At 44.2% G+C, this 15,972-nt stretch overlaps 1 protein-coding gene and 1 long non-coding RNA gene across 2 annotated transcripts in view; one reads left to right on the forward strand and one right to left on the reverse strand.

Annotated features, from left to right (window-relative positions):
* Nucleotides 1-15,972, forward strand: part of gmds (GDP-mannose 4,6-dehydratase) — a 198,178-nt gene that overhangs the window by 143,985 nt on the left and 38,221 nt on the right. The window contains exons 8-9 of the mRNA XM_085252085.1: nt 13,150-13,268; nt 13,597-13,693. Coding sequence (XP_085108211.1) covers nt 13,150-13,268; nt 13,597-13,693 — 216 coding nt within the window. The remainder of the gene's footprint in view (nt 1-13,149; nt 13,269-13,596; nt 13,694-15,972) is intronic.
* LOC146555157 (uncharacterized) lies at nt 4,453-5,143 on the reverse strand. The gene is made up of 2 exons (XR_014889328.1): nt 4,903-5,143; nt 4,453-4,566 (listed from the first exon to the last, which is right to left on the reverse strand). It is a non-coding gene; the product is annotated as an uncharacterized LOC146555157 (long non-coding RNA).

A 15,972-nucleotide genomic window follows, 5' to 3' on the forward strand; every position in this document is an offset into this window, starting at 1 on the left:
TCCGCAGCTCTGATGAATCATCAAGGGAAACGTGGTTCGGGAGCTCCGGGCAGTATGATGCCGCCTGCCAGAGAAAAGGTGGGCCCCGGCGCCACCGATGATGAGAGGTGAGCTGTGAGAGCCGTAATCCTCGAGTGATGTCGTCGGCAGGATTGTCGCCTGATCTGACATATCTCCACAGGCTCCCTTCAGTTAGCTCTTGAATATCTGCAACTCTAGAGCCCACAAAGATCTTGTAGCGGCAGGATTGGGACTGGAGCCAGTTCAGGACTGTAGTGGAGTCGGTCCAATAGACAATGCTTGAGATATGAAGGGTGAGTTCCCTCTTGAGGACGGCAGCAAGCTGGGCTCCCACATGAGCAGCACAGAGCTCCAACCTCGGAATGGACTGTTGACGGACGGGAGCAACTCGAGATCGGGCAGCTAGGAAGGCTACCTGGATTCCCCCCATATGATCTTCTGTCCGAAGGTAGGCTACAGCTCCATATGCCTTCTCAGATGCATCGGAGAAGATGTGGATGCTCTGCTTGCAAAGGGATGGGTCTGTCTCTGGCTGCACGTAACAACGTGGCAGGGAGACATCAGGGAGCTGAATCAATTCACTTTCCCATGCATGCCACAGCTGCAGCAGGTCGATTGGCAGATTTGGATCATCCCAGTCTCTCCTTTTCCTCCAGAGATGCTGCACCAGGATTTTGGCCCGAGTGGTGTAAGGAATGAGAAGGCCAAGCGGATCATACTGCTTGGCCAGAACCCGATAGATGTTGCGCATTGTGGGCTCCACCAACTGCTCAGTGTGCCGAATCTGATATCTGAGCTCGTCAGACTGACAGTGCCATTGCAGGCCCAGAGTCCGCTCTGGTACATCAGTCCCATCGGGGGAAAACCACAGTTCACTGCTCTGTGAGACTGATCCAGGTGGCATATGACTGATGAGTTCTGGGTAGTTGGAAGCCCACTGTCGTAATTCGAAGCCACCGGTGAGCAGCAACTGCTGGATTTTGTTAACCAGTTGCTGGGCTTCGGGAAATGATGCGAAGCTCTGGAGGAGATTGTCAACATAGAAACATTTCTCCACTGTGTGACGGGTATCCTCGCTGGGGCTGCTGTGATCCAGAACGTGCCGCTGCAGAGCATAGGTGGCACAGCAGGGACTGCATGTCGTCCCGAAAGGCAACACTTGCCATTCGTAAACCTCTGGTTGCCTCGTGCGATCCATATCTCTCCAGAGGAACCGGAGGAAGGGCTTGTCCTGAGTCAAGAGGCGGACCTGATGAAACATCCCCTTGATGTCACTGCTCACTGCAATGGGATACTCCCGGAAGCGAAGTAACACACCCAGGAGCGTCGAGCCCAGGGTAGGACCAGGTAGGAGATGCTGATTCAGGCTGTTACCATTGTGCACGAAAGAACAGTTGAAGACAACGCGATCCTTGCCATTATGCTGAACCATGTGGTGTGGTATGTACCAGGTGCTACCATCCATCTCCATGTCTGCGATGGTCAGTTTACTCACATAGCTTGCATCCACCAGCTTCTGAATTTCCTGGTTATAGGTGGCTGCTTGTACAGGCGTCTTCAGGAGGCGCTTCTCCGTAGCTCGCAGGTGACCCAAGACAGAGTCCTTAGTGGAATGAAGCGGGACTGGTTCCTCTTTCCACAGCAACGGGGTGGCATACCGGTTGATACCATCCACCTCCACTCTAATGGTCTTCTCCTCTAGCATCTTGACAGCCATGGTATCCTGTTTTGAACGTGTGGCCACCTTCTCATTCTGGTATGGGAGAACATCCATCTGCCAGAGCTTGGCTACATTACTGAGAAGTTCAGCACTGGGAGTCAGGGTGCTTGTGAGTAGACACTGAGGAGTGGAGGCTTGATGTAGAAGAACCTTGGCTGGACCCTGCAGAGTCCAACCCAGCCGTGTCTTGAGTGCAGCTGGTCCTCCCCGTGGACCCAGATGGACAGGCTCTATTGGAGTCAGGAGATGTGGGTAGTCAGAGCCAATCAGCAATAATGGTTGAGCTTGGTGGAACGAATGAAGTGGAAGACTTCGCAGGTGGCGGTAGGACCTTTGCAGTGCATCAGCTGGATGTGAGTGTTTGGCAAGCCCAAGCTCAGTGGCAGTGAATGCTCTTTGGATCCGGAACCGTCTCCGAGGGTCAGTGGCGGAGGCTATAGAGAAGGAAACGGAATGTCCTTCCACCGTTCTAATATCTTGTCGGATGGTTCGGAGCGCCAACTCCTCCCTCTTTCCCTGAAGGCCCAGCTCTTGGGCAGCACTGTGAAGAAGGATTGTGCGCTCTGACCCATCATCTAGGATGGCATATGTCTCTAGCTTCATTTTGCCATTATAGAGGCACACCCTGACCATTTTCAGTAGCACACAGCTGGTCCCCCATGTTGGATCAACGTAGTACGTGACGGGTTGGACAGCTTCCTCCGCCGGTCTGTCAGAACTAGTGGATCGCGATGCATTAATCTCATGGAGTGTCTCCAAATGCACCTGATTGCATTGCTGGCATCTAGCTTTCAGGTAGCATTGCGCCTCTGGATGGTCCCTTCCACATCTCCAGCACCGCTTGCCTGTCTGAATCCAAGACAACTTCTGCTCTATATTGAGCTTCTTGAAATCTGTGCACTGATTGAAATAGTGCTGAAGATTATTACAGAAGGGGCAGAATTTCTTTGGCTTCCCCAATTTGGAAACTGGACGTGATGCCTGTTTTGGAGGCTCTGGGCCTTTAGCAGGAGGGTCGTAGCCCAATAAGACGGTTGTGGTTGCCGCTGCAGATCTCTGCTTGGGTCTGGCACCCTTCCCACGATCCACACGTGGCTCTCGAGGTTGCTGATGATGATGGAAATACACATCATCATCTTGGATGCGGACTTCATATTCAAGCCACTCTGCCAAATCTGCTAAGGTTGGGATGGGTGTCTGAAGAGGATTGATGAACCGCTTAAACTGCGCTCGAAGACTGTGTGGCAGTTTGGACAGCAGTCTGGTGACGTGTGACCCACACTCTAGTTCTGCTCTCCCCTCTTTCCCAAGCTGTTCTAACATTCCCACGAGAGCCCTCACTTTCAGGGCGAAAAGACGGAACGCTCGGCTGTCACCACTTCGCGCCGGAGACTCTGACAACACGTCAGTGATCCGCTGCAGGGCAAGTTTGTGAGGTTGACCATACAGCTCTATCAGGGATGACATGGTCTGGCTGTATGGATAGCGACTATTGCTGTAGGAATCGGCAATAAGGAGGGCGTCTTCCAACTTGAGGTGATCGACTAGGATCTGGTACTTGAAACGTTCAGTTGCATCGTGAGGCAGGATATTGTCAAGGGCCATTCGCAAACGAGCGAACTGGCTGGGGTCATCAGACGTGAAGTATGGAATGTGTGGTGTTGGTCCCCGGTACACGGTCTCTGTACTTGGTAGAGGTTCGTGCTGACCATATTTCCTCCAGGCTTTGGAATCAGTTGGCGGCCAGCGAGGCGGGTCCCCAGTCATCTCCCGGAAGCTTTCTGGTTGTTGGCGCTGAAAGGTGTATGGCTCTGCATATTCAGGGGTGACCTGCCTCTTCACACATGCTCCAGGCCCATACTCGTCCTTCACGTTAATTTTCCCGACCTGTTCAGTCACAGGAAGTTGACTGTACTGATAAGGTGACGTACATCTGAAAGGACCTGAGGCTGCTGCACTAGCAGGAATTTCTGATACCGGAGGTGGTGGAACAGGGAATGGCTCAGCACTCTGAGGATCAAGTGGAAGTGATGCCTCTGGCCAAGGTAAATCCTGTATGTCATCCTCTGGTATGTGAAAGGAACGTACCGTGTGTGGGTAGTGTCTGGAGGCATGGTCAGGATGAGGAGACTGAGGCATGGAATCAGTCCACAAGGACTGCCTCTGGTCCTGGGTACTGGGGCTTAATGCAGAAGGTTGGGGAGCTGGTGACGTCTGGAGGGCTGAGGACCGGAGAGAGAGGGCACCAAGCAGAGTCTGAACCTCTCGTCTGAGCTGATTATTATCTTCCTGCATTTCTCTCAGTGCTGATAATACCACGTCTGAGGTGCCATGCTGAGAAGTCTGGTCAGCTGGAGTGGCTGAGGTGTTGGGATGTGCCCCATGGTCATCAGGGGACTGGTTGTGCGACACATGCACCTGTGGTAGTGATCTCCTTGGCAACTGCACCAAGAAGTCATCGAGGTAACGAGGCCGATGACCATCGCGACGAGGACGAGGAGTGGATGAGAAAGCCATCTTGCCTGTGAAACTGTAACTCCGGCTCGAAGGACCATGTAATGGAGGAGGTCACTGTAAGTGGGATGGACTTGACCTCCTGACTATGACTGATGTAGATGATAAGGTGCTGACTCTAAGAATCCACAATCTCAACAGGGTTGTCCGATAAGAACAGATGGCATATCCACAAAATCCACTGCCACTCAGGTATCTGTCGTTCACTCATTTATTTAGCAAGAATCCGAAGCACACATCCATAATGTGAGTGAGGGGATTTAACAGACTGTAAAATGCTATATGCCGTGTGGTGAGTGATGGTGTGGTTTCTGTTGGAAAGAACATAAAAGTCTTCCATAATTAGGTGAACAGAGTGAATTAAATGTGTAATACAACAATACAAACAATACTGGATAGTGGAACATTCAACCAAAATAAGGGAGTGTCAACAAATGCTAATTTTACTATTTACATAAATCCTAACTAGGCACTTTACATTAGAGCTAACATGAGAAATTAGTGACGGTCTCTTAATGACCGCACGGCAGAGGCTGCTTCGCAGTAAACGGCAGTAACAATCGGTAAACAAAGTGTGCGCCAAGGATTAAACAAGGGAGGATAATGGCCGCAGCAAAGAACAAACACAATAAAACACAGAAACTTACAGTCTCATGGACGCACACCGCTAACAGCATTAGAGGAATGAAAATCCACACGGTGAGTAAAACTCTGCTGACTCTTCCCACCTGCAGCTCCGACCGAACTCTCTGCGTCGACATGTGCGTAATGATGAGGTAGAATTGTGTCTTCTGATTGGTGAAGAGAATGGGTTGCCTCACCGCTCATTGGCTAAACGGCAGCCGTATGCTGATATCTTACTCCGCAGATGCGGCTCCGTTCGTGAGTTCTGCGAACTGGCTGGCCTTTTGTACAGGTGTTAAACAAATAAATAAATAAAACTACTTCCCAATATTGATCATGAAATTTATCTGATTTATAAGTCAGTGAGTCTGACCTGCTTTCAACAGATTTAGAAGGAAAAGTGTCAAATGCTACCTTTAGTTAATGCTGCAGACGACACATAATCCTGCAGAGTTGTATCTGCTTCTCTTCCTTGCATTGCTTATTTGGCTTTTAAAATGTTTGTACAGGCATGGACTGTGTGTCATTGCTGTGCCGTCAGGAATTGTTATGTGATACGCCGTTTAGAGAAGCAAGGAGGACTCTTGGTTTATGAGTCACTTGCATATTGACAGCTCCCGTTGGGGAGGGTGTAAACATGCAAGGTAATGTGTTTTACAGCAATGATGCACAAAGAATAAAAGGGTGATTTCGGGTGTATCTTTCAGAGGAAGCCACAGTTCTTTGGAATCATCTACACCATTATGGAATGCTGTAGAACACATTCACAGGAATGTTTTATTTAATAGACAAACATATACACACTTGTCAAGTGGTTGCGAGTTAGTGGTTGTGGTTTAGTTACAAATATACATATAAGACGTGAATACAAAAAACAGCATCGGCTGTATGTTCTTGACCATTACGAAATATATTTGAATCATCAAAATGCTTACATGTAACATCAGTTTGGATTAAATTAGGCCTCAGTCACCCGGGCCTAGAGACCGGTCAGGGACCTCCTGACATGTCTGGATTCTAGAAAAATGTGGATTCCCCAACCAATTGGCAGCTAGTTGCTGGAGGCTTCTGGCTGTATTTGGGTGAAGTTGGTCTTAAAAAGATTACTGCCCAAAAAACCTCCCAGTGATTGCTTTTATTACTTGTAGCTTGCATTAAAGACGTCGATTTGTGGGCAAAGACTTTGTAACTAACCACCAAACAGCAGTGAATCTTAAAAAAAAAGTGCAATGCAAACCAGAAACAGAATATTCACTTTTAACATAAAAGTTGTGCCTTACCACTAAAACCAATGTTTCAAAAGTTGCAACTTTTACTTTAAATGCAAATGATGCAAACCTCTCACCAACTAGTTGGGGAATACGCATTTGTCTTAGTGACCTGGGATTACCTGGGGTCAGTGACTAGTTTCTAATCCTCCATGCCTGTTTCACAGTTTTCACCGCACCTCCAGCAACCAACCACTCACTAGCCAGATGGGCAATACAAATTTTTCCCTTGCAACCAGTGGTTGCCAGGTAGTTGCCAACTGGTCTCTAGGCCTATGTGACTGATGTCTTGGAGCACAAGACTATTTGCAATTGTTGTTGGTGGAACAAAAGAATGTAAAAAGTAACTGTAGGCTGTGAAAGCAATAAGCACTAATACACTCTAACTTCTTGGCTAAGTAAGCCTGGCCGGAGTGCATCATTGTGCTGCAATTCTGAAGCCACCAGACAATTCTGAACACAAACTGATGGAAAAACACTTCAATAATCTATTGTTCACAGACTTCCCTCTAGTTATTTTCTGACATGTGTAATGTCTTAGAAAAATGATGTTAAATCCCTTCTGGGGTCAGAGAAGAGTGGAAAAAAATCAGCGTGAAATCAAAACGTTTTACTATTGACAACTGAACCACTCTAGACTATTCTGGATTTTAGGCAGAAGTGAACGAGCCAACATTGCAACATTCACACCTCAGTGGGGGTGGGGGGCTGACGAGTGGCAAACAAAAATCTGTTTTTCTATTCACTTTCTGAAATGCTGGCAGAAAAACTGCATTGGCAATGAACATTTCTGGTTTATTGAGGATAGAAGGCAGAAACTGGGAAAAAGGTCTTATCATTTGCAGCATCTTTTAATGACAGCTTTATGAAAAAGTATATGAAAACCATGAACATAGGAAGTACAAGCACCAGTGGACTCATTTGAAAGTCATGAAGACTTAAATTGTACTGATGAAGAATTTTGTAGAAACTTTAACGAACGTAACCCCTGGTATTTGTCTTACTCTGAATTGTTGTGAAGTAAAGAAGGTTCTTAACACAAAATAAGATTATTTTTTGAATTGTTTTGAAAAATATGATGAATTTGATGTTAAATATAGTCATATATAAACATCCACAGTAGTAAGAGGTTAACTGCCCTCAGTCTGGTATCAGCAGTGGCCCCTAGGTCATTCTGAAGTCGTCATTTCAATACTATTTGCCTAATCTCAGTACAAGATGGCTGTAGATGATTGCCACTGTATCCGGGAAGTACTGGCCCTTGATGGATGTGGGTCCGAAAAGACCAGCCGATAACACACACTTATGACGTACGTGGCCATGTTTGAGCTCAAATGTGACGTATCATAGTATCATAACATAGTAGTAAGTGCAGGTCATTAATCTCACTATCAGTGGAGAGCGGTGGGCCCGGCAGACTGGAGCTGTGTCTGCTCGAATTCAAGGCTTGACTTTGGTCCACGCCAGAAAAGAGAGCATTTCTTTTAACTTTTCAGGCTTTAACATTCTTGTCTGGCAGCTGTGCAAGCATGTTGTGGAACAGGGCTGAGAACCTCTTAAGCTCCAAATGAGCTGGAAAAGCCAGCTCTGGTCGAGCTCTATAGCTGAGAAGACATGAAGTCGCAGCTTCTCAAAACTCTCTGCAGCACAGCAGAGTGCGCAACATGTTATATTCTATCTGAAATTGGTGTGACCAGTCCGTTTATAAAGCTCTGTATGTGTTTCTGGAATAATTTGAATAAGTGCCCTCATGAATGCATTTATGCTTTTCATGTAAAAAGTGGCTTTGCTTTACATTTGCATGTTTGAATGAGGAGGAAAGTGTGTGCTGGGGCCGATGGCTTTGTGCAGCCATAATCGCAGCTCTATTAAGTGTTCACTGTGAGCCATGCCACATGTCAGCTGGAGTCAAGCAGCTAGAGAGGGAAGATGGAGTGGCTATAACAGCCTGGGAGAGAGGCGAGACGCAGAGTGGGAGAAGGGAGGATGGAGGGGTCAGCAGAGGAGGGAGGTCCAGATAAGTCATCACTTAAGTTGTGGTTTGGGTGCTCTGTTTGTTGTAAGATGCTTTTTAGGCACTTTTGGAAAACAAGGAATCGAGTATAAGATCTGTTTTCTGCCTGAGGATTTAACACTTGTTTAGCAAAACAAACCTTTTATTCTCTGCCAGCTTGGAGATGATATTCTCTATCGGAGAATATTTTATCGACAGAGACTGTGACGCTATTGCAAATTACTACGTATATATTATTGAAAGGCAGTCGGCAGTAGCAGAGAGTTGGTGTCATAGTGGTGAGATTGCACTTTGTGACCTGTGCTCAGTACTCTGAGTCAGCAAGCTGCCTTTGGTTTAAACCAGGGATTTTCCCGCAGCTCAGTCCCTTTGGTTGTGCTCTATCTGTGTTCTATCTCACAGGAGCATATGGAAAAGATTAAATATAACACACTGTAAGAAGAAAAAAAGAAAGAAAGTCGCAGCCACGGCAGTTGAATGCTGAAGCCACGAAACTTCTACCGTATTAAGGGGATGCTGCCCTGCTGAGGTCACTGCTGAGTCGGTTAATATTGAATCAGTTATGTTTGTTTGAAGTTGCCTGAATCTGCACAAAGATATTTTACATACATTGATATTTTACCTGTTAACTTTTTTTTATTGGTGTAAGATTTTTCATCAGATTTTAATTTGGCATTCATGGCCATTTCCAAATCAAAGTGTTTTAAGCAGGCTTTAAGTTTCAGTGATTCCCTGTCAGCTACAGAAGGATGGCATTTTATTATAAGATGTAATATTAAACTTTGAATTCAGCTTTAAAGCATTGCATGTATAATTTTTAGTACATCTTTTACTGTAGGCCTCCAGCATGTTCGGACTATGTTGGAAAAACGTCTCTTCAGTCTATCAGTCATCTTGAACACTGAGTACTGGTTTGGTTTTAAGTCTTTAATAAAAAGAAAAATGAAAAAAATAAAATAAAATTATAAATAAAATAGATTTACTGATTCCTGAATCATATGTATACAGAACTCTGTTTTACAAGATAAAGAAGCAAAGCAAATAAAATACAACAACAGCAGATAAAAAAGGAAATAATTTGTGTTGATTTTTTTTTTAAATGAAATGATTATAAAATTTTGCTATAACATGCATTATAACTCAATATGGTCACGTGATCTACATAATTAAAAGAAGTAAACAACGTAAATCAAAACAGGAACATGTAATTTTGGATTGCAGTGTCAGTAGTTATGCCATTACATTTAGTTCACTAATTACATTAGTAAACTATGCATAATATAGAAGCAAAGTTACTCTCCAGAACTCTTTATATTATCCAGTTTGTTGGAAAATTTGTATTGTAGAGTATTTTAATAACTCGAAAAGCAGATCTGGCTTGTATTTTAATAATTACAGATATCAAATTGAGTAACAATAACAACAAGAGCTGTACTGAAATCCACATTTCATATCACTTCCAACAGAAATTTAGAACTCCGAGACAATAGAAAAAAAAACATTTAAACGTTGGTCTGCTCGGTTTCCCCTCGTGTGTGTCAGAATATGTTTCAGGTAAAGGGGTCCGCAGTGGTCGCTGGCTGTTTCTGAGCTGCAGTCAAGTGTGGAGTGTGTGATGGGGGGTCATCCTGTGGCCATGTGAACAGGAAGGTGCGGGTTCAGTGTGAAGGGCTGAACCTCTGAGCTGTTTATCAGATAGCTAATGAAGCAGAGCGATCCTGAGGGAGGAGGAGTGGGAGAAGGGGAAAAAAGAGGGTAAAAGGTAAAAGAAGGAAAGCGGGTGTAAAGAGGCCGAGAACGAGAAGTTATCGCTGAACGGGCTGAGATGAATAAACCAGTCTTCCGTTTCATTCTTCTTTATTCCCACTACAATACGTAGAAAAATACACATCAGAATATTTATTACATGTCCTTGTTAAAAAAAAATCAGCAGAGGCCATATCACTCAGCTCCTGCCGTAAACATTTTCTCTGGCTGCAAGAGAAGCAGACCTACGTTTCCAATTCCCATCATCACAGCCATCCAGTTTACTGCAGGCTACACATCCATCAGTGGGGTTTTTCAGGAAAAGGGAATGAGCCTGCTTCATTACAAGTTCAAATAATCAGCCAGTCAGATGATCAAAACAGTATTACAGTGTAGATGTCAGTGTTTGATACTCCACTGTTTCCAGTGATGCTTATTCCTGCTCACGTCGAAAAGGAAAGCGCTGACATATTTTGGAAATGGCAGACTGGGAACTCACCTCTGATTAAATTCTCAGGATTGATGTCATGTCTGTATTGTTGATATAAATTTAAAATATTGTAGTGTAATATGCTGGCTACTTTTGTGGTAACACTCAATTATTTTGTATAAACTGTTTAATGTAGCAAAAACAACAAGAAAAGAAAGATCTGAATGAAATTGACATCTAAGTTTGCCTTTGCTGTCTAAAGATCTTCAACATACACTGATATAACGGATAAAAGCAAACTCTTCACTCGTCTTCACTCAAGACTCGTGTGCTTCGTGTTTATGAACATGCCGTCGAGCACTTTGGAGCTGGAGCTAAAAGAAGACTGCAGGAATATTGCACAAAAATGTCATAGCTCAATTTATATCCATGATCAATATTTATGCCATTATCCATGGAACAGTTTAGTTTTGACTCAAAAAGATTTAAAAAATGGAATTGAAACTTTTTATTGTTTGATGATTGAATATAAATGCGCCTGTATAGACAGTGAAAGTTTAGAAAACTACAGTTTTGATCTTTATGGACTCCTGTTAAAACATCGGGGTCCTCTGCATCTGCAGTTGTTGCTGTAGTAATAAAACGTTAAAGTGGTTTACACCATTTGACCCACGGGGCTTTCTGCTTTCAAATAATGCATAATCGTGGTCAAAGCCATGGAAAAAACATAGCAGTTCACAACATAAAAGGTTTAAACTGTCGGACTGCTAATGAAATATTCTGTTATCTCTTCTGCTTGTTTGTTACTTATGATTTGTCAGAAGCAGCCGTTTGTAAGAGAATTACATTTTCCTGTAAACTTCACAGGCACAAAATGTGGCAGCAGACTGAATAACATATTCTGATGACGCCCTGGATGCTTTGTTTTGCTGTCAGTTACACGCCGAGTTGCAATTTTTGTCTTGTGTAGCCGTGTGAGAGTCTGGTTTGTTCATCAGAGGCCAGAGGGTGAGAGGTCAGAGGTCAGGCTCAGGGGAGTCATCATTGTTGAGCGCTCAGGTGACCCTGAACGATCCTCAGGTAGAATGGCCCTCGCCTCCCTGAGGAAGTTCATTCCATCACTGCTGGTGTGTTTGCGAGAAGGCATGTGCTTAAACAATGCCACAACAGTGCACAGAAATGTGTGCATACAGTAGTTCAGCATGCAAGCTCACAGCATTACACAACATTTAGAGTAAGAGAAACGGGACTGTTTTTTTTTCTTTTCACTACTGGTGACATTATCATAGAATTGTAAACAAATTAGCAGTCGCTGTTACTTTGATTACTATGAAAATCTGATGCAAAGATTACTATTCCGTATCACAACTGACTTTCTTTTGACTGTGTCAGTTTTTAAACTGTTGTGTGAAAAAAGTACCACGAACTGGTTTTCGGGGTACTTCTGGGGTTGTATCAGTGCATGTTGGAATCAATCGGGTACTGAACACTGAAACTTAAACCTTTTCACAGATGCACTAAAAGGTTTTACCTTCACGAGATGTCAGGGGTTTTAGTGATCACCCAAATGTCTAGAGGCACGTTTCATTTGTTGTTTCATCAAAGCATCGTATCGAGCAGTTTAACCTTTGTCTTTGTACTGTTTGCAATCTTTTAAACTTCAATGCACAGAAATGTTTGCATCTTTCTGCGCAAGTTTTACTGCAAAACAAAAACGTTGCCAACAAACTGCTGACAGGAAGTTGTAAGTGTTAAATGTGACCCTTTACCCATAGAACTGAGAAAAAAATGATGAGATGTCAGAGATTTTAATCTGCTGATATATTTTATATTTACAAGCCCAGTTGTTGAGCTATTGAAGGGGAAATAATGAAGAGTCGGAGAATACATGACATTCATGACTGTTTATAGCAACTTAATATAACAGCTGGGTTTAATTTCACAGTATTTTTTTCTTCTTCAAATAGTTCAGAATCTGAAGCAAATAAATAAATAAACTGAAATGAGTTAGCACAATTTGAAACAATAGAGTCTCAATTACACACTGATTTTAGTCTTGTTTATATAGAAATTGCATTTAACATGAAAAAATTACGACTAGGCCTTCTGTGTCACTCTCATTCTGTCTTCTTCTGTGATTTTAAAGAGTGGAGACATGAGCGTCTGTTGGTCTGTCTTTGTGTCCCTGGCGAGTTTCTTCTAATCATGCTGGATGTGCCAGGGGTCAGCAGCTCTGACCTGCTGGCTCCAGTTCACCATAAATATTATGGAACCACGCCTTCGCTAGTTGTTTAATATAGCACCGTGTCCGTTAAGGGACCTAAAGTAATAGGTTACGCTGGGGTATCTAAGCTAATAATAACGTTGCCTGCACAGTGTAATTAGGAATAGTAAACACGAGTCAGGATATAAGGTTTTGGAAAATTCATTTGTATTTGAGGAATTTCATCAGCTTCTTTACTTTCACTTTATGTGTCTTAAAATATCTTTGAGTTGTTAGAGTATGTCAGTTGTGCAACGCTGTTGGCCTGAATGCACGTGTATTCATGGCCACGTGTGCATTTTTGTGTGCCAGCAACACAGTGGGCCTGTGGGAGTGCTCTGTCCTCCTTTCCCACAGTATGTGTCCCCTGAGCCCTTGTAGTGACGTCAGGGCAGAGGTATGGGCGAATGCCCCGCTCAGAGGTCGCAGGTTCACTTCCTGTCTGTCAGGGCTGAGTTTGGCACGGTCCAGTGTGGATCACCGAACTGTCTTTATGATCTCTCAGTAGTTTGACCTCTCTGTCTTTGTCTCTGTGTCTGTCTCTTTCAGGCTATGTGGCTGATGCTGCAACAGGAGGAGCCCGAGGATTTCATCATAGCAACAGGGGAGGTGCACAGTGTGAGGGAGTTTGTGGAGAGGGCCTTTGGACGTGTGGGAAAGACCATTGTGTAAGTCAACATATCAGTATTCTTTTTGCAGTCAAAATCACAGATTTGCCTGAGAGGCCTCAATATAAGACACCCCAACCCTATGTCTCTTGTCTTGGAAAGATTCCTCCCATGTTTAACCTGTCATTCACCTCCCCTCTTATGTGCTGTGAGATACTGACATGTGGTGAAGGATGTGTTCGTTTGTGGGGGGGAAAAAAGGCAGGTGACATGTTTTGTCTGGATGAGACTTTAAGGAAACAAACTACACAAGAAGTAATCACGGCGCTTGAATCTTGGAGCAGGTGTGGGAAACTCTTAGTTCCTGCTAAGATTTCTTTCTTTCCAGGTGGGAGGGAAAGGATGAGAAGGAGGTTGGCCGTTGCCAGGAGACAGGGGTGGTACATGTGAAGGTGGACCCAAAATACTTCCGTCCCACCGAAGTGGTAAGTCAAGTTTCTCCTACCATTTGTGTCTATATGTATAATGCACGTGTATTCATGCACCCAGTTCTTACACCTTTGGTCTGTTTGCCCCTCCCTCTGTGTTCTGGGAACCTGGAGATGCTTGCTATACTGGCCTATATAAAGTCTATAATACACATTTGTACATTTGATCCCAGAAACCTTTGGTGATTTTTCTCTCTAACTGCACAATACTGTGGACCACACCAACCAAAGGAGGCTTCAGAATGAAAATGGTTTACTATAGTGGTGCAATCTATATAGTTGCATATAATTTATAATGCATCACGGCACATATTTATTGTTCTATATAAGAATGTTTCATGGTTTTTCTTTGTGTATGTGTTTGCCGGTAATTGTGTCTGGCACTATATGCTTGTCAGCTACAGTGGATGCAGTCACTTGACAGCCTCAGGCTGCTTATTGTATGCTTTTTTTAAACAGCTGGAAACAAGCCAGATAAGCTCTTTAAGAGTACTGAAAGCTATATCCTGCCACCTTATGCTAAGTGCGTCCAACCTGGAAATTTGTAATACTAACAACTTATTAGTTTGACTCAAAGGGTTAGTGAGGCAATTCTGCTGAATGAGAGGCTAGTTTGATAGCACAGGAGAGATATTGGTGCCTCTTTCGTGAGATTGTGCTTGCTGAGGTGATAGTTCTAAAAATCAAACTCATAATGTTAGCCAGTGTATTACTCCTCCATCTCTCGAAAGGTGTCTGCTGAATTTGGGAGGTCTTTCTCTCATCACCCTGGTCAAGGGTTATTGCAGTTACTCCCTGTGGACATTCTAGGGTTACCCTGGGGTGTTGTGGCTGAGATTAGCCATCATCCTCTCAGTTTAAAGCAGGAGCTCCTTTCTCCTGGGCTTTGGCCTGGTGAGATTAGAGTTGAGATGCAGTTGAGTGATGGCAGAGGATTAGTAAGGAGCCCCTAGTGACTGACAGCTGAAGGTACGGCAGCACTGGTTACACACCTGGGCCTCTATTCTCTGTCCGTGTCAGCTTATTCACTCAAGGTCCTAACCCTGTATCTGTATGGACAACTACTCTAAAATATAATCAAATCAGCGTACATGTCCATTTGTGATAACCAGCTAATTTCTCTGAGCATTGCACAATCTGACCTTGGGTAAATTTTCTGGGACATCCACTCCGGGGAATATTGTGGCATTGTGTTAACACATGTGAATGCTCCAGACTGCAAACATCTCTCACTTGCTGATGATCAGTCAAGTGTATTTAATTATCAGCACATGGCTGCTAGTTACCCTCTTAAATCCTATGGATGCAGCAAGGGTGTGCTGTGCTGCATCCTTTCTGTGAAAACCTTCTTTTCCGCATGACTGTATGCCCTTATAGCTACCCAGCACTATAAAATTTATCATATTGACAGCTTCCTAACAAGTGTTTGAACACAAGAAAGAGAGAAGCCAGCATTGAGAGCGTTATTGTTGCTGCTTTTCAGTCGAGTCACCTCACTTGACCACAATTATGGTAAACATTCAAAGAAAAACTATTCATGTAGCAAGTGTGGAATAACTCCTAACTGCTGACCCTTTGCTGCTTCCATGGTATATTGCTATGGTGCTCCATGTTATTAGCACTAGCAAAGGGAACACTGCTCCTGACGTGTGGTGTTATAAACACAGAGCAATAACAAAGTGTGAGCTTGCATGGATAACAAGGGGAGGATGGTTCAGTAACAGTGGGCAATTTCTCTACTCTTTCCCTTTGTCCCTTCTATATGGCTTAAAGAGACTGAAGGATGTTTAACCTCTGACCCCGGCAGACAGGAAGTGACTGACACTGGGCTCATAGCTCAGCATTGTGCCTCACCTCAAGTGGAAATACCTGTCATCAAGTGTGTGTGTGTATATCCTAAGACTTCAGCTGACTCAGACTCTTTTGGTGTCTTGTTTGCTGTTTAGCAGTACAAAAGTTTGAATGTATGTCTGTGTGGGGCCCAAAACGAGGTAGGGGTGTGTGTGTGTGTGTGTGTGTGTGTGTGTGTGTGTGTGCGTGTGTGCGTGTGTGTGTGCGTGTGTGTGTGCGTGGAGCGCGGAAGGAGTGTTACCTCGGGCTGTGTGCTAATATCTGTGTAATTCATCATTAATTCTGTCAGAGTGTGTGTCTGACATGAGCTTCAATCCCTTGGGACAGAAGCCCCCCAGCAGGTGTGCCTCACATGTGGTGCAGTGTGTGAGTGTGAATGTGTCTTTTGTGCACATGTGTGAACCCTGCAGGGCTACCGGCTTGAC

Source organism: Mchenga conophoros, linkage group LG17 (assembly GCF_057382185.1).
Source record: "Mchenga conophoros isolate Kocher_MC1m ecotype Shallow Benthic linkage group LG17, M_conophoros_male_GT1.1, whole genome shotgun sequence".
In the NCBI taxonomy this organism is placed as follows: domain Eukaryota; kingdom Metazoa; phylum Chordata; class Actinopteri; order Cichliformes; family Cichlidae; genus Mchenga; species Mchenga conophoros.